Source organism: Herpailurus yagouaroundi, unplaced genomic scaffold (genome assembly GCF_014898765.1).
Source record: "Herpailurus yagouaroundi ecotype Mexico unplaced genomic scaffold, PumYag 141, whole genome shotgun sequence".
NCBI lineage: Eukaryota > Metazoa > Chordata > Mammalia > Carnivora > Felidae > Herpailurus > Herpailurus yagouaroundi.
Genome location: NW_024412396.1, coordinates 38,717,934 through 38,737,471, shown reverse-complemented (window position 1 = coordinate 38,737,471; position 19,538 = coordinate 38,717,934). Strand labels below are relative to the sequence as shown.

Sequence of the window (19,538 nt, the reverse complement as noted above, 5' to 3'; positions counted from 1 at the left end):
ACCCATTCTATCAATGAGTCTCTGTTGACTTTATCTCCCAACTCCCCTCCATCCTGCCCTCTTCCTGTCTCCACTGTTCATTTTTCGGCACACTCTCACCTCTTGCCTGGATTATGAAAACAGCCTTCTTGCTGGTCTCATGCTCTTCTCTCCTGCTTCTTCCTGACACAGAATGATATTACCACACTCCATGTATAAATGTCTCAGTGGCTATCCTTTATACTTTGTGATGAGAAGTTCTAACTCCATGCCTTGGTCTACAAACTGAATGCAATTGCATTTATTTATGTCCAACTTCACTTTTCATTCCTCTCCTCCTTATCACTCCTTTCCAGCCCCACTTTCTTATGGTTTCTGTAAAGCCTCCAACTTGTCCTCACCTGAGGCCTGATACAAGGGTCATTCCTTCTGCATGGACTGCTCTTTCTTCTACCTTATTGGGCTTAGCGCCTTTCTGTCCCCTAATCTGCAGTTTAAATGTGATCTCTACAGACAGACTTCTTCTGGGCATTTAATCTAAAGTGTGTTCCCCGTCCCCTTGACTTTTTTGTCTGGTTTCAGTCTCTTGCTTTTTCTTTTCTTAGATTTTTTTTTTTTTTTGGCTTGCAAATAGTTTTTCTTGCTTGTTGTTTGTCTCCTCTACTGAAAGCCATGCTTGGGCACCAGTGCTAAAGACATTTGGCCTGTAGGCTTAAGACTACTCAGAGGTGGATACAGTCTTAGGACATAAGAATATAAGTATGTTCCCACCAGATGTGGTCCTGCTGCCCTAAGCCCAGTTGCAGTGAATCTGGAATGAGTAGTAGGGGCTTGCAGCCTAGAGAGCTGTAACTTTCATCCAATCCTCTGTCCCCCAGTGCCTATTCCAGCCTATTCCATATGATGGGGCTTCGGCTTCCAGTTTGGGTTTGAATTTTAGTTGCCAGCTCAGACTGATGGTACCTTGACGATAGCCATACCAGCCCCTCTCCCCAAAACTGGACTTGTTTCCAAATTCATCCCAAGCCTTTGGCTGAGATGCTGCCTCTGATCAGTCAGAGTGTCCTTCTCTACTAGTCTTTCTACCACTCCCTCTTTGTTTCACTCACCTGACTAAAAATATTGCTACTGTCTAGAGCTTTCCCCAAGTTTCACTCCCAGGTATAAATGACAGCCTACACTGGAATCAAGCTCACCCCTGCCCCTTTAGATGTTGGGACTTGGACTGATTACTGTTCAGTTTCATTGAAGCCAACCTATGGGGGATAAAGTTTTGGAGCCAAATAGCTCTGAGCTTTAATTCTGGTTCTGACACTTATTAACTGTGTGATGTGAGGCAAGTTATTGATTTCTCTGAGTGTCAGTTTCACCATCTTTAATGTGGGGATAAATAATATCTATCTTTAAAATTTTTTTTTTAATTTTTTTTTTCAACGTTTATTTATTTTTGGGACAGAGAGAGACAGAGCATGAACGGGGGAGGGTCAGAGAGAGAGGGAGACACAGAATCGGAAACAGGCTCCAGGCTCTGAGCCATCCGCCAGAGCCTGACGCGGGGCTCGAACTCACGGACCGCGAGATCGTGACCTGGCTGAAGTCGGACGCTTAACCGACTGCGCCACCCAGGCGCCCCTATCTTTAAAATTTTTGAGGATTAGTGATTACCTATGACAAATAGCTGATGTAGAACCTAATATACAGTTGGCACTCAAGCCCATCCTGCCCTTTCCTAGTTTCTTCCTCCCATCCTCCTAGACCATGATGCAGATTGTGGCCTAGAGTTGCATGGCTATTTCAGGCTGTTCTTTCTCTCCTGGTCTGAACTGAGCTGACTTCTTTAACTTCCTGAGTTTCTGTTTTCTTTTTGGCCCATATCCTTTAAACAAAAAACTCTCTTTTAACTGTCTCTGGTTTACACATCTGAGCCACTTTGATCTATTTCTTTCTAGAATAAGGGACATTTGTTCACTTTGTAAGTAAGATGCACGCCATATATATATATATATAATTTTATTTTTTTCCCAAAGACTCCTATAGTCCTTTCCAGAGAAGATGCTGGCCTGATCTCCCCAAAGATGGTGTACAGGGTGGATGGCTTTTATTACAGTCACATGCAAGGGATGTTCTTATAATAAGCAACATTTCTTGCCCAATTTTAAGGCTCTAACATTGCTTTATACTGCACATGGAATATAATGGCCCTCTATGATAAGAATCTTTTTTTGCAATGACTTTTTAAATGCACAATCTATTTTTTCAAGGTTACAATTAGAATTACATGACCATAGGACTTTTCTGGAAGGCATAAAGCTGTTCTCTGGAGCCCAGCCCCCTCAGACACCTTGGCATGAATAATTTGAAGAATGGCTGGGATCCCATATGTTTCTTCATTCCTCCTAGACAGCGCTGACATTTGGGAATGTATTCTTAGAGTTTGCTTCTTTGAACATGTTTGGTTCAATTAGCCTACTGGAGCTGAGGTGGCATAAACTGTTTTTTAAAGAAGTGATGCCATATTCAGAGCAGGATGTTTGAGACACAACAGATGGGCTTGTGATCAGGCTGGATTGCCATTTATCAAATTTAGAGTAAACTTAGTGGATCTACAGCACCTGACCCAGTTCCTTAAGAAGCAGAAGCTCAAGAAATGGTGATTAGAAGAAAGAACGAATGCTAAACAACTAATGGCTGGAACTCTATTGACGCCTTGGGGAAAGGAGAACATTTAAATGAGTTGGAGATTATTTAACCTTAGAATGTCAGATGTACTGCAGAGTGAGTAAACTGTCGCTAATTTTCTTTCCTGAGAGTAAAAGGTCAGAACTGCTTTATGTGATAGTAACTGCCATTTACTGAGGACTTACTAAAATGGGCATCTATTTGTGCTTGTTTCTCTAGCATCTGTATTTCTTTTAAGGTACTGTGTCTGTCTTGATAGCGAGATGACCAAACATGGTCTTGCCCAGTGCACACCCCAGGCTGAGCCAGTTCCTATACTGCATCGCCTCTGCAACCTTTCCTGGTGCGGGCACAGACATGTAGACAGGTGACACAGGTAGGGCCCGTTTAGAGGCTTCCTCTGGACTAGTATGTAGATATTGAGAAGAAAGGTTTCTGTTTGAACTGGCATTGCTAAACTCAGAATTGATGAATTTAGGCACTAGCATGTGGGTAAATGTTTATGGCTGACTCTGGTTGACTTAAAAAAATGCATATATATATATATATATATATATGTATCCATATCCATATATATATGCACACATACTTAAATTTATTATACATCCCGTTGATGTAAAATGTGTGTAGCACGTAATTGCAAGTAATATTAAAATACTCAGCACCAGCCCATTGATTCTTACAGGATACTTTCAAGGATTTTTGCCTAACTCTTGACTCTGTGGATGACCTGTAATGGTCATTGATGATAATATAGTTCCAACATGAATATTGGTTGGTATTCTCATTTATCTTGATGATAAAGAAAAAAATAGATATTAGCTAGAATTTACATATTTGCCAATGATGCGAATGGCTACTTTGTGGAGGGTGGAGGAAGCCAATGAATACATTTTTTTCTGTTCTTTAGGTCGAAAGCTTAGTCATGTTATAGATACTGATCTATTTACTGTTAAGTAACCCTACATTTGCTGAGAATGCAGGCTGAGGAAGCAGCCTCACAGTCAGACAGAACTGGACTTGACTCCCACCTTGGAGCAAGAGCCTTTTAACATCCCACAGTTTATCAGAAAAATGAGAACAAAGAAAAACAGGCATCCAGACATCTTATGGATTATTCTGATGATTAAATGAGACAGCATTTAATAACCAAAATACTTCACCTGTAAAACAGAGGTGATACCCTCTGGGTGCAGCTATTTTAAGAAATGGAAGTAATAAAGCCCTGTAAATAAACAGGGCCTTTCACATTTCATAACTGTTTGGTGGCAACAAAAACTCAGCTCCATCTAGCTGGAGCAAAAAAAGAAAATTGAGAAAATCCCTGGGCAGAATCCTTTCTGTTGGTCCCTCCCCGCAGGGCTTCCCCTGGGGAGTAACCTTCATTCTGTAGGCTGGCCCTCTCTGTCCAGTCGGGGAAATGTCCAACCAGCGGCAGCCCTGTGTTCTGTGGGGCTGCTGGAACCAGCTTGCACCTGCTAGTGCAACTTTAAAATTTTCAAGGATCTGGTGAGTGGGTTGTGAAACACAGTCAGTAATAAAGATTCAATTATATTAATTTGCAATGACATAAATTACATTAAAAATGAGCACAATACACCAAATTCATCACTTCCTAAATTATGTTACTACATTTTACTGTTATCTATATTCTTGACATTATTTATGACTGTAATATCTATAAGGTGGAAATTCTGTATCATGGCATGCTATGTGCATCAATTTCCAACCTCATGTTTGGTGATGTCACATTGGAAACTTAAAGTCAGCTATGGAAATCAGCTAATGCACAAATCAGGGTTTGATTTATCGTTTTGTTGATTGTAGAAACTTAACAAAGTGATGGAGAAAGTGCAGATTATAAATAATTCAGATTAAACTTAAAAGTGTTTATGTCTGTAGCTATCACATTATAAATAGCAACAAAACATTTGAGGAATTATTCTTCTTGTAGTCACAATCACATGAATTATGAATAATTTTCCCCATTCCTTCAAATTCCTCTTCATCTATATTATGCTTTTTGTGTGTGTGCAGGTGATAGGTTTTTGATGTAATCAAACCTGCTTTACCTTGTTATTTATAATTCCCTGTGCTTCAAAAATAATTTAGAAGCCTATTTTGCATAATTGTTACATGCTTAACTTAGTAGCATATTTGGAATTTATGGTGTATGGTGTGAAGTGTGGGTAGAAATTAAAATGTTTAATTCTACACTAAAATGTTCCCAACAACATTGAATAATTAACAAATCAATTTGTTCTGTAGCCTGTATGTTCTAGGCACTGAATCAGAGCTAAAGAAACATATATGCAGAAGACTTGATCTCTGACCTTAAGGAGTTCACGGTGTAGTGAGGGAGACAGGTAGATAAAACCAATAATATAAAGTGATTTAATTTCACTGAGTTTCACTTTCTCTGTTTCCTTGTGGACCTCTAGGGCATGTGAGAATCATTTCACTATGTTCAAGTGCACATGCCCACCAAGGTCTGGGGAATTTCTCTATGCTAATTAAGATCACAGTTCTCTAGTCACTCAACTCAGCAATCTCTTCCCTAGGGTCCTGTTGCCTCCCTGGAATTCTACCCAGGAAATGGAGCAGATCGTCTCTGTCTGGACTCCCGTAAACTTATCGTTTATTTTTTTATTTTTTTATTTCCCTTGGAAATCCAGGGCTCTGTCCGCATTGTAGTAGAGAAAGGACTGTCTTACTCTTTGGTTTCTCTCCAGCTTGTTTCACTTCTCTTAGCACAGAGGAATTTTTCTCATCTCGGCTGGAAGTGAGAATATATAAGAAAACTGGTTCTTGTTAGTTATTTCCCAAACCTTTTGGGAAGTCATATAGTGCAGTGGATCAACAGAAGGGTTAAGAATTTGGGCTTTGAAAACAGAATACCTGGGTACATAATCCTGGCTATATCACCTATCAGTTTTGAGACCTTGTGCAAGTGACTTAACTCCTCCGTGCCTCAGTTTCATTTTCGGTTCAATGGGAACAATGTAGACACCTACTGTAGTGCTTGGTACATAAGTGCTCAACAAATATTCATTGGAGTCAATGAAATTCTAATTTATTCTATTAGAATTAAGGGAGATTAAATGAAAAATAAATACATGTACTTAGAACAGTACCTAGCACCTGGTAAGAATAAACATAGCCTTATTTATAACATTTTGCTTATTGCATTTCTGTTTTTCCAATGCCTACACTTTTGAAATTCAAAAGCCAGAACAGGTGAGCTGTTGTGAGGAGTGATAGTGTAATGGCAGCAAGAGACTATTATAAATATGGAGATTTGGGAAGAGAGCCCTTATTAATGTTTCAAAAATATGTCCTCATATGCAGGGGTTCCTCATCTGGTTTCTCCAATCCTGGTCTTGTTTTCTCTCCAGAGCATCTTTTTCAAAACAACTGCAGTATAACTGACATATAACATTATATTAATTTCTGTTCATACAACATAACGATTTGAATTTGTGCATGTTGTGAAATGATCACCATAATAAGTCTAGTTAACATCCAGCACCATATGGAGTTATAGACATTTTCTTTGGTGATGAGTGTCCAAAGCATCTTGCACACCCATTAAATACAGTTTCCTTTTCCTAGAATACCATGTCCCTTATTTACTCAAAACATGTCTTTGCTAGCTACAGAATGTGCCCAAGCTCCTTAAGCTGGTCCAATGAGTCCCTAACTGTGCCTCCAATCCTATCTCCCATTGTCTTTATTAAGTCTGAATTATCTACTTTTTGTCACACATCATAAGCTTTGCTATTATTATGCTTTTCCTTTTTTCTAGTTCTCTCTCCTAGAAAGCCTACCTCTTCTTCCCACCAAGGGACCCATCAAGGGCGAAATCCAGCCCATAATCATCTCACCAACTGGTGTCCCCGCTTTAGTTCTGTGACTGTCCACAGGAGACATCTTTTCCCAATTCTCACCAAGATGCCAAAGTAGCTAGTAGCAGCCCTGGCGAGGACGTATCTAGGGTTTCAACTGTATTTGTAATCTTTTCTTCCCAACAGCGAGACAGCTGCTGCAGGAAAGAAAGCATATGGTGGCATGAGGAGAAGACACAGAAAGGGCTCTTTTTCAAGTCTTGGAAGTCAAAGACACCTTTTGGAGGAAATGATGTCTAATCTGTGATCTGAAGGAATATGCCTGGTGACACAGGACATAGGTGAAGGAGGTAAGTACAAGGAATAGAAGGGGCTCTAGGGAACCAAGACGGATGAGGATGTGGGGTCGCAATAGGAAGTGATAGGTCGAGAATAACTATGCAAGCAGGAGTCAGACAGCGATGGCTAGAAAAAGGCCAGCTAAGGGCTTTGGACTTTCACCTGAGGGTAGAGGGGAACTTAGAAGGGTGACACAAATAGATTTATGCCTTAAGAAGTAAAGGGTGAAAAATGGACTGGCGTAGAGTTCAGAAATGGAGCTGGAGAGGCGTAGGACAGGAAAAGACCGGAAGGAGCAGGGCAAGTTCAGAGGACTGTTGCAGCAGTGCAATTGCAAGATGAATTCTGGCACCGTCTATAACTGCGCCATCACCTAGGCTTTCCTGACTAATGCAGATTAGGAACTTGCTTTAGGTACAGGAAATTAGGGGTACAATAACTCTCAACCCTGGCTGCACCCTGACCTTAAGGAGTGCCAGCAGTGATAATGGGCGCTGGATACTTTTAAGAGATGCACGGGAGGAGAATGAGCAGCATTGAAGGTGGGGGATAAGGATAAAGAAGAATTCAAGTTAGTAACTTGGACAACTCGGGAGGGGTGGGGGAGGAGCTGGAGGTGGCATTCCTGAGATAGGAAACACTGGAGGGGGGGGACATTTTGGATATGTTGAATTAGGGATCCCTGTGGAATTGCCGTGCAGAGAGAGCTAGTCAGCACATAGGTATACATGTCTAGAGTTGCAGGAACGATATCTGTGTCTTGGAATTCAGAAATTTGTGGATTTCTGTATATTTGTAGCTCCCCGATCAGAGTTAGGGGTGGCGATCCTTGTGATCAAACACATTAATATCTATGCAGCAAAACTTGTCAATATTCACAGCAAGTGGGATAAAGGAAGAATACAGATAGCCTCATGATAATTCATGTCAGGCTTTTCTGGCAAATACATTTGTGACAAATTTGTGGGAAAAAAAGTCCAGGATTTCGAAGTTTTCAGTTTCAGAAATGTGGATACAAGACTGTCCACCTCTATGATCTCATTTAATTCTTTTTTTTTTCAACGTTTATTTATTTTTGGGACAGAGAGAGACAGAGCATGAACGGGCGAGGGGCAGAGAGAGAGGGAGACACAGAATCGGAAACAGGCTCCAGGCTCTGAGCCATCAGCCCAGAGCCCGACGCGGGGCTCGAACTCAAGGACCGCAAGATCGTGACCTGGCTGAAGTCGGACGCTTAACCGACTGCGCCACCCAGGCGCCCCTCATTTAATTCTTGAATCAACCCGATGAAGTAGGCCCTATTACTATTCTATTTTTACAGATAAAGAAACTCAGCCACAGATAGGTTAATTAAAATGCTGAGGTCACAAAATCAGTATTCAAACCAGTCAGTCCAGGGTAAGAGAATGTTTCAAGAACAGAGGAGTGGTAACAGGACCAAATGTTATAGGCAGGTCGAGTAAAATTAAAAACAACATTGCCTCACTGGATTTGGCAATGTGAAAGATGGCCTTTGGGAAAGCAGCGTGAGGGAAATAGTGGGGTGGAGGCCAACCCACGGTGGGTAAAGGAGTGGAAAGGAGGCAAGGACATGGAGACACTTATTACAGACCACTCTTCTGAGAAACTGACATGAAAGGATGGGAGAGACAGAACAAAAGCTAGAGGGAACAGCAAGTTAAGAGAGCATTCTTAAAATTTTTTTAACGTTTATTTTTGAGAGAGACAGACAGAGGCGGGGCGGGGGCAGAGTGTGAGCGGGGGAGGGGCAGAGAGAGAAGGAGACACAGAATCCAAAGTAGGCTCCAGGCTCTGAGCTGTCAGCACAGAATCCTACGTGGGGCTCCATCTTACGGACCGCGAGATCATGGCCTGAGCTGAAGTCAGATGCTTAACGGACTAAGGCACCCACGTGCCCCAAGAAAGCATTCTTAAAGCATGTGAAATATTGAAGAGCAAGGAATAAGAAGGTAATTAGTAACATGCGATCCTCCAGAGGCACTAGTGAGTAGGACGCAGAGCAGTGGTAGACGGATGGTGCAGGAAATCACTTCCTATTCACCTCGAAGAAAGAAGAAAAGGAAGAGAGAGAGGCAAAGCAGCAATTCTAAGGATTGACAGCATGATCTGTTCTTTGAGTCATCTGAGACTGTGAGGTGAGAGGGTGACATCTTAGGTGTGAAGACAGAGGAGAAGCTTTGAAAAAGCTACTGCAGAGAATGGAACGGACGGTTGACAAGGAATGTGTAGAAGGACTGGGCTGCATTGAGAAAGTGAGGGGTTCGGAGGCCTTGAATTTATGATGCATCCGTCTTGGAGATTTCGAAATTGTCTCCTGAGACGCTCAGTAGGTACAAGTATGGAGAAACTCAAAGTTGGATATAGTGGAGCTGGGTCTTGGCTGGGTAGGTGTAACTGAAGGTCTGATCTTTGGGAGTTGACAATCTTGGCATGACATCTAAATCCCAGAGATTCCTGCAGAGTGCAGCGTTGCTCTAGGACAGTGGTTCTCAACCTTGACGCACAGTGAAATCACCTCAGGAACTTTGAAACTACTGATGTCTGAGTCTCATGCTCAGAAATTCTGATTTACTTGGTCTGAGGGCTGTGTCCTGAAAGTTGGGATTTTTATAAACCCGCAGGTGATTCTAATTTGTAGTCAAGGAATTATTGTTCCCCTAATTTCCTGTACCTAAAGCAAGTTCATAACCTGTATCAGTCAGGATAGACTAGGTTAGGGTACAGTAACAAACAATGCCAGAATCTGTGGGTTTTAATTAACGAAGGCTTAAATTCCTGTTTGTAGGATGTCACCAAGGGTCTAGGTGACTCTTTCGGGCAGCTGTTTTCCTTGTGCTGCTTGGCATTCTGTTGTCAGTGAGTCAGGGGAAGAGGAGCATTGAGGATTGAGTTCTGGCTCCTACTTGCTTTTACCGGGAAGTAACACACATCACCTCCATTCACATTTCATTGACCAGAACTAGTTTATGGCCACAACAAACTTCAAGAAGGTGGCGAAGGCAACTGGATATTGGTGAACATTAGTAATGATCACCACCTAGAACTTTTACTATAAAGGAAAGCAGGAGAGAAAAACATTTATTTACTTTATAAACCCCATATGGCACTCGTTCCACGCTGGATATCATTTTAATGACTTTCAAATAGGAACTCATCTCACCCTTATAACAGCCCTATTAAGTAGATCATTTTTATCCCCATTTTACAGAAGGGGAGACTGAGGCTACATAACTTTCCCAAGGTCATATAGCTAGCATGAGGCAAGATTAAATTCCAGGTAGTCTGGGTCCAGAGTCTAAGCAATGTCTCTCTATACAATATCCTGCTGTCTATTCTGCTTTATCTCAACTTAGATTGGGGAGGGGGCGGGAGAAGAGGAGAAGGAGGGAGGTTATAAGTGTAAGGACTTTGTGAACGCAAAGGAGTCGAGTAGTAATGTGTGAATATTTAGAGCTGGAGCAGGGCTCTGAGGGCAAGCAGAGAGTGACGCTTGGGAAATGGGTCTGGGAGGAGGAAACACTTCTGACAGATAACTGCTTCTAATGAGACCAACCCTGGAGGCCAAGGTGGAAAGCCGGGTCTGGCCCCTTCCTTTCTTCTTTGCTCCTGTTCGCCCATCAGAGGTACCCCTTCAGCATCCTCAGATTTCACCTTAACCCATGCTGGGGTTATCTCGGAAACAAAAATTGGAGATGGGGAGAAAAATCATTCCCCTAGAGAGTAGTGGGTAGGTTATTTTCACCTAAGGGATCCAACATTAAGTCAGACCGGACCTATTTCTAACACATTTCTGAGAGTTTACATGTAATTACACTACTGTGAAACTACATTAAAAAATCTTCAAAGGAGGGGTGCTTGATCAAAGAATCCTTCAGTGAGCCAGTAGTAATTACAAACCATCACCTCCTAATACATCAGATTTCTGAGTCTTCACTTTCATGTTGGATGCTGTTACACTAGAATACACCTGCAGCTCAGCTGGCGTCCATTCGCTTCAGAGCTATGACTTAGGTGTCAGCACTCACCTCTGGGTATTGGAACCCCTGGTTCTCACAGACAACACCACTCTAATAACAGGGCCTCACGAAAGAAGGACACATGATTCCGCTTGAAGATGGGATCTTTGCAATGAAACAAACAAAAAGAAGCCCTTTGTGTGACATTGAAGACTTTCGGTTCCTATCGCTCACCTGTGAAATCCTGCAGTTTGGTTACAACATATGGACTCTGTCTGCAAAACACTTTTAAAGTGCTGTATTGGCACCTTGCTGCAATCTGCCGGCACATTCCTTAGGGCTAGTCAGTCCATACGGCGCCACTCCGCTTTGCTCAACTGTATTTTGATTAGGAACTGTTGCAAGTTGTTGCCAGGGGTTTCTTCTCTCTCCAGTGCTGTGAAATCAGCGGTGGCAAGAGAGATCACTGGAAGTTGCCTGTTGTTACAGTTCTTAGCCAACACCAGATTATTTTCCATTATTTACAAGGAGCTCTTGCTACAGGGTCAGAAGGCTTGATTCTAGGCTCAGTGCAGCCTCTAAAGCACTGTGTCATCTTGGATCAGGCATTTCATCTCTCTGGGTCGTGGTTTCTTCCTCTGTAAAATAAAAACATAAGCTAGAAGATTAAGACAAGTGTGGAAGCCAGAGGCTTGACACTTTCCCGAATTTTTTGTACGATGATTAAAATAACCCAGAAGTTATAATGCTATACACTTAAGGACAAAGAAGAAAAGATAAATGTCATTTTAATTAAGTCTGCAGATGGAAATAAACGGGGAAGTTCTACCAGTAATTGTGTGACTGCGTCTTAATGGAGTCCAAAAGAGTTTCCTCTTTGGGAAGTGTGAGCTAATACACCCACAGAGGAGTAATTAGGAACAGAGATATTTATACTAGATGGGAAATGCTGGGAAACAGAGATTTATATCAATACCCAGAGGCGAGATGTGGGCAGCTGATGATGTGCAAAAGAACATATAGATCTGAAGTCTTGAAGTATTTCCTGTTAATGATGTTGATGGATTTATCATATCATGTTAGAGTCTAGGATTGCAATCTATGAATTATATATATAAAACATATATAAACACTATATCTATATCTATATCTGTATCTATATCTATATCTATATCTATATCTATATCTATATCTATATCTATATCTATATCTATATCTTAGCCTGTCTATTACCACCCCAGTCTGTGAATGGCTCATTAGTCTAGGACCATGCTGTGTCCCTACACCAGCTTAGCTTCCACAAACACAGGTTATGTAAGACCCATGGGGGGGGGGGGGAATCCAATTGTGTGTTTAAAAATGCCTTTCCACTTCTCCCGCTCTTACACACTCCCAGTCAACTGCAGGGAGGGAGCTGTAACCTCAACCACAAATCTGAACCCTGCCGGTGGCAGGCGGATTAGAGGGATCCAGCGTGTGCCTGAGTTCCTTGCTATTTAACTAAATACACCCTAATGCATTTAGAAGACATTCTAACTGTAGGGGAATTAACTTGCACCACCAGCAGTACTTGAGTAGCTAAAATAGCCCAGTATTATTCCACAGAGTCTCTTGATTTTTTGCGGAAGGAATCCTAGCAGAGCAAACTGCTCTTTGCTTTGCGTCAACCTTCTGGGTTTGTTCAGCTGCCCCGCCCAAGCTTTGGGACATGGGTGAAAATTCCAGAGAGGAGAGGGAAGAAAGGACCCGAGGCTAAAACCTGGGTTCTGATTGTGTGTTTATGCGTCTCTTGGCCAAAGGCAAAGGCCCTACACCGGGGTGCTCTGGAGAGAGAGTGGTCGTAACACGAGGCCAGTGATTAACAATCTAGGGGTTTTCAAACAAAGTCAGACACCTTCCCTCTGTCCTCCCTGACCCAAGCCAAAGCTAAGCAGATCTCCCGGACCTGAGCCTGAAGATTCCTGCTGCTTCCGGGCAACTTAGCCTCCATCATTTCTAACAGCGGTTCTCTAACCTACCATGACCCCAGCAAAAAGGGACGCCCCCACACAACCGTCCTTTTGCTGTCACTACTCAACGCTTCGCCTGGACACCAACTTCTCAGCGTGCTGCAGCCGCATTTTTGTCCCGTGTCCTTGACCCTGTTTAGCAATCTCCCTTTCTAGACAGGCCCAGTGGAGCCTCTGGAAGGGAAGCCTTAGTGCTTCTGAAACTTGAGCGAGCATGCATCACCTTACCCGGAGGGCTTGTTAAAACAGGTTGTTGGCCCCAAGTGTGCCTAGTTACCTAGCTTTGAGGTAGAGCCCGGTAATTTGCATTTCTAACGAGTTCTTAGGAGATGCTGCTAGTCCAGGATTCCTGTGAGAACCACTGCTTTAGATAAAAGAAGGTGCCACGGCGTGAGCTCCCCCTTTCCTTTCCATCCTTCCGCGCTCCATTCGCACTTATGCCATTTTCCCTTCTCCGTGGTAGCTTGCGGCTTTGGGACTCTGTATGCTAACGGTTCCACTTCTGTCCCCGGTTCTGAGCTGATGGAGGGTTGTTAAAAAAGATTCCTGCCTGCCTCTCTCCTGCACCCCCCCCCCCCGCGCGCGCGGTTTCCTTCCACCACCTTCACTGTTTTTCCACCACAAATTCTGTCCGCTGCGCTCCCCCTCTCTCGCGTGTGAATTTATCCACCCCCGTTTCCCACTCCTTGAATTAAGTGTAACCTTTCCCGCAACTTAGCCCTGGTGGCGGGCTCGCCGCTCGCCTCCTGAGCTCTGGGGCTCCCCGGCACGGAGGCTCCTCCGCGCGCCAGGTGCGGTGGGAGGCGCAGGGGCCATTCCCGCGCCCGCTCTGCGCGCAGACCCTGGCTGGCCCCGGCTCCTGGGCGTGGGGCAGGGCGGGTGCTGACAGCTCCTCGGCTGAGCTTCGGGCGCAGAAGCCCGGAGGGGGGCGGTAGCAGCGTCAGGTGGCTGCTCTGCGTCCCCGCGCGCCGCCCTGTCAGTCCCTGCTCCGCGCTCAGCCTCAGCTGGAGCGGGAGCTGATCTACACCTTCGCCCCGACAGCTGCGTCCTCGGGAGCAGCCGGGGCTCGGGTCCCCGGCGGGAGAAGCTGAGATGTGACCCCTCCGACTGCCCATTGCTCTCTCTGGCATCCTGCCTGCTTCTTCCTTTCCCGCTCCACGGCCCCATTGGACAGCGAACGTGTGTCTGGATCTCTGGGGAGAGAGGAGCGGCTACCGGGCGCACAGCCCGGCAGAAGTTGGGCTCAGCTGGGCAGCCTTGATCCAGCTGCGCGCGAGGGGTGGGCCAGGGCGGGAGGAGAGGAAGGCTCAGTAAAGGGGTCCGCATCTGGGCTGAAAGGGACTGGGAGCCAGAGCTAGGGGTGACTCTTCCCGCTCCCCGGCCTCAGGGCGCGGGGCAGCGGGAGAAATGCTGAGTCCGCGCCCAGGCGACCGCCGCCGCGGCAGCAGCAGCCTCAGCAGCAGCTTCAGCATCAGCACCGGCGGGACAGCGACAGCGGGGGCGGCGCAGGCGCACTGTGCCCCGCGGAGCCTGCAGTTCCCGAGCCCCGTGTGCGGCACCGCCACAGTCTGGGCAGCGGCGGCCGGGGGAGCGCTACTACCATGAACTGCCTGGTCCTCCTCCCCAGAGCTGCTCATCCAGGTCGGGCTGGAGACACAGTCAGGGGACCCTGTCGCCGCCGCCGCGCCCCCTCTTCTTTCGGCTCGGTCTTCTCCTCCACCTTTACCTCCTCTTCCTCCACCTTCTCTTCCTGCATCCCCCCCTCCCCCGCCGCGGATCCTGGCCGCTGCTCTCCAGACCCAGGATGCCGGGGGGCAAGAGAGGGCTGGTGGCACCGCAGAACACATTTTTGGAGAACATCGTCAGGCGCTCCAGTGGTAAGAAGAGTTGCAGTTCAGAACACCCCCACCTCCATCCTGCCCACGCGCGCCCCCCATCCTCCCCATCCCATCCCTCTCCCAAGGGGGAGGGGGATGCAGACAGCCCTACCTGGTGGCTTCAGTTACTAGTTGGACCTGATTTGGGGTCGGGAGGGGAATAAGGTAGTGAAGGAAAGTTAGTTGCATCCCCTCCCCACGACAGACTCTCCTCCCTCCCACCTGTCCAGAGCCCAGAAAGGAAGGGGGAGCTGGGAGACCGTAGGTTCATCTGGAGAATAAAGTTGAGTTTTCCTTTGATGAGGGATATCTTTCTTGTTCATCCTTTCCCCACATTTTCTCCCCCTCAAGGAGGCTTCAGGGACTGATCAAATTCTTGGAGTTAATCTCAGTGGGAAGGTTTCCCTCGAGTTGGGAATGGCTGTGAAAGTGGCTACTTAATAAGGTTTAAGTCTCTGGAATGGCTTTTGGGCCCAATGAGCACTGCTGAAGGGAACCTTGTGCTAGGGAGAGGAGTTGGAGTTGAACCTAACAGAGTCAGTACTTGAAAAATGGGAAGCCAATTACTATGGTTAAGTTTGTGTTGAAAGTTTCTTTATTTTAATTTTTTTCCATTGTGCATTGCTCGTTATTAATCTATTTGATATATTTCATTTGACTTAAACGGGAAATGTGAAAGGGAAGCAATAGCTACTGTGCTTTTAAAGAACTGGAGTAAGAATTTAAAAAAAGGCCATTCTTCTTTGCTACTGATTGTAAGGTTTTCTTGCCGTAAAGTGTCTTTAAAATGCCATCCATTTATAAAGTCATTTCCTTCAAGATATTCTGAATGGAGATCATTATATAGTTCACATTTTAAGACCTTATAAACTTTGCATGTTACTGAAATCTACATCTTTCATGTTGTTTTAATTCTTTTATATAATTTCCAATTTTATAAGCAAGATATGTAAAGTGTCCTGCAAAGTTTTTTTTCCTTCGGAGGCCTGTTATTTTATTTTGAGATCTTTTATTGGGAGACTTATGAGAAAGATATTGCTGCATATTGATTACAGTAGAGCTTGGGCCAAAGCAATGGAAATACTCTATGCAGTTCCAAAATTCATTGTTTATTCATTCATTGAAACAATATTTACTTGGGTGTCATATACAACAGACACTCTGTGGGGTCCTTTGGATAAAAGAAATGATTAAGACACTTCTGCTCCTAAGAAGCTCTCTGCCTAGTGTGTAAGACAGAGTCACACTAAAATAATAATAAATAATTAAATACAATTATGCTTTCCCTGAATTGGTTGACTAGATTATACTAATTCTTAGATTAGGATCTCTTCAAAAACGAAGCTTGCAAATAGTTCCCCTGATTTTTGGGACCGTGTATATTTAAGTGTCCCGAGGTATTTTTCATAAATCTCTGATGTGGTATTTGGTTTTAATTTGAAGCTTGTGACTTTATTTCTTCCACATTGGTCAACATCTGATATTATACAAGTCTAGAGCAGACTTTTTGGGTTGAAAAAAAATAGCTAACAGTCTTGGTCTAATTTTTAAAAAAAAATCTATAATATTTTTGGCCATTCCAGTGTGATTTGAAATATGTTTTTTATTGTTTATGATAATATAAAATACAAATTCATAATGGTAGGCAACTTCCACGTTTATACATACCTTCATGTATTCCTGTTAAATGCAGACCTAGAATACAAGGGGATGTCACTATTAAAACAACCAGTTTGGGAACTTTAAAGTCTATTGGGATCAACTATTTCAGATACATACATTTTATTTCAGCTTTCTCATGCTCTTGGGTTATTTCAATTCCATGCAATCTGGTCTGTGAGGGGACTTGTCAGAGAATGCCTGAAAAAATAAAGCCCATAGGCTCTCTGTTCCTCTGCACGATGACCTGAAAGAAGATGAGAATTCTTTGACTGCAGTTTACTAGTATAGCATCTTTGGTTGAAAGTTCTTCTACAGAGTGGAGCAATGAGCCAGTTTTGAGAATATGTTTGATTTCAGATATAGTAGGAAATTAAGGCTTACCTTAATGTGGCTTGGAAGTATCTGCTTCTGCCACCTCTATTTTATATCTACCATCCAAATCGATGAGTGTTTGATTGTTTTGACACTTTGTGTTCATAATTGCTTCATTGGTTTAATGTTTCTTTCAGTGGATAACAACCCCAAGCGCAAATGAAAATTTATCTGTTCTGGCATTTAAAATGCCACTTCTAATTGCTTATGGCTAGCTTTTAATACCACTACTCGAAACCTCCGAGCTTTGTTTGCAATGTATTGGACCGGTGAGGTAAATATGTGCATGTGCAGGTAGTAAAAACTAGAAAGTCTCAGTACTACTTTTACAGGAAGAGCCCCAGAAATTGAGAATTACAGTATTCAATTGGTCTGCACATTCATGTGGGAGTAGCCCACAGTTGTTGTCATTTCTATATGATTTGGCAGACAAATAGAAAAATTCATTCTGAGAAATTGTTTAATTGAAACTAACAGAAGAAATTCCCTTCAGGATTCTCACAGATGGATGAAATTTGTCACAGTGAAGATTTCATTATTCACTAACTTTTAACAACATTGAAAGTGAAGTGTTGGCAGAGCTTTAGTGGAACAGACAGAAATCGAAGAGAGTTGCCTACTTACCCTTACCCCACGAAATGCTTCTCTTTCTGATACATCACCATTTTCTTCTTATGAAAAGATCAGGTCTTTTACTGAGAGCTGGATGAGATAGACACGTATACAGAGAGATGTACACAGATACACCACAGACAGGCATCCATCCAGATACGAAGATGGATGTACAGGAAAAAAAAAAAACAAAACCCAACCTCTCTCTCTTACACACAAAGAGCAAAAGAGAGATATACAGAAAGAGAGACACAGAGAGGGGGAATATCAGATTTGGAAGAGTAATGGACACAAACAGAAAGCATCAGGCACTAATTTGTCCACGGATATAACTAATGAACTGAAATTGCAGCCAATTAGGCATCCATCAGAGAACTTCATGTTGTGGAACAAAAGAGCACAAAGTGTGGTCTATTTGGATGTAGCTTTTAAACCAGAGGACTTCCTAATAAAGTTCCTGAGTTCTCATTTGCAATTTCCCACAATAACAGTACTTCATTCTGTGTCTTAGAGTAGCACTATCTCCAATTTGCTGTTACTTTACACCTCTTGAGATTGGATTTTTATTTTCCTTCTTTGGTTGACTCAGTCTGTTATGGGGAAGCATTTCAAAGTGTTACTGGTGATTCAAAGTCTATAAAATAAAATAATGAGGGCCACTGAGTAGCATGGATACAAACATGCTTTATGGCCAAATCCCACAATAGTAGAAGTAGGAAATTCCTCTTTTTAATTTTAAGATAAAAGGCAAGATAAGTTTTAGATAAATAAAAGGAATTATAATAATTCTTAACATTTGATTCTAGCAGATATAGAGAACACATTATCAGTAGTCTAAGAAGTTGCAAAGGTCAGAAGTATAAGTGTAATAGCAAGGTTTGGATACAGTTTTGGCAAGGAGGTTCAAAATAAGTTGCTAGGAATGGAAAGTTTGGGAACTATGGGATGAGTTCATTACATGTATGACAGGTCTTGTAGACAGCCCCGGCCCAAAGTGCTTCTTGACTGAACCCATGTCTGGCACATTATTAGGCTGTCTTTCCTTGTTTAAATTGTAATTATTTGTGCAAACTCTTCATCAGTATACATTGGGCTGTAGGGAGCAGAAAACTTGTGGGTAGAGGGTAAATACCTGAAAGAAAACAAGAATATCTTAAGAATTATAGGTGAAATTTTAGATTCAAACAAAACAAAACAAAACAAAACATTTCCAAGACCTTCAATCTGATTATGTCTTTGGGCAGCACGTTTTATTCATATGTTGTCTTTGGTTCCTTAGCAAATAGGCAGAAATGATTAGTTTCCATGACTGTGAACTAGGTTGCCATTTTGATATATTATATATACACCAAATTTAATGTCTTTTTATTAGAATCTAATTATTGTTCTTTAATATTTTAAACTATTAAAATCTATGAATGTTTTTCTCTTTAGAGGAAAAAAAAGGGGCTTAGGAAAGAAGAAAACAGAAAAGGTAGTATTTTATCAACCAGTTCAATATACTCGATTTTCCATTATTGCTTGAGATATCAGTGTTGTACAAGCACTTTCTTGGCTGAGTCATCTCATAGGAAAATCCAAAATTATTATTTTTTGCTATAATTAATATTTATGAAAACTGAGATCTTAAAAGAGAACTAGGGATTTAAAAATAAAACAGAAAAAGATATCATACCTTTTTAGTAGCATCCAATGTAAAAGAAATGATGAAAAACATGATTTTTTTGGAGGGCATAAAGTTCCTGATATTTTTTCTTGAACGATTTTCTTTGACATCTAAACCGCTATTGAGGAAATACTGATAGAACCGTGTTGTGTTTGGTTTCCTCAGGTATTACAGTGTATCATTTTTACTTTGAAAATATCACTGAGGTTGAAATTATACTGACCACTCCCTAAATTATATTTATAAGTAAGCCAGTGGATTTGTCTCTTGCTCTAGAGCCCACAGTGTGTTATGTAATGAGTAGCAATGTTTTGCTGACCAGAACTTTGCTTATTCCAGGTCACTCTTGTCTTCACTAGAAATCGCCCTCTTTGTCTGTCTTTTGGGTGGTTCCAGAAGTAGGGTGTGTGAGAACTCCATGTACCTGGCCATCCTTTAACTGCCCTCCTGAAAGAACAATGTAAGACACTATTTTTTAATAAAAGACAGCAGCTAGGAATATTTTAATTGACGGTGACTGA

General features: G+C 42.8%; 1 protein-coding gene across 1 annotated transcript in view; it reads left to right on the top strand.

Annotated features, from left to right (window-relative positions):
• Window positions 1-13,782: 13,782 nt before the first annotated feature.
• The window catches only part of KCNH5 (potassium voltage-gated channel subfamily H member 5), a 314,764-nt gene continuing 309,008 nt past the window's right edge, over window positions 13,783-19,538 (top strand). Inside the window, exon 1 of the mRNA XM_040477339.1 lies at window positions 13,783-14,705. Within this exon, the coding sequence (XP_040333273.1) occupies window positions 14,633-14,705 (73 nt within the window). The 5' untranslated portion in view covers window positions 13,783-14,632. The remainder of the gene's footprint in view (window positions 14,706-19,538) is intronic.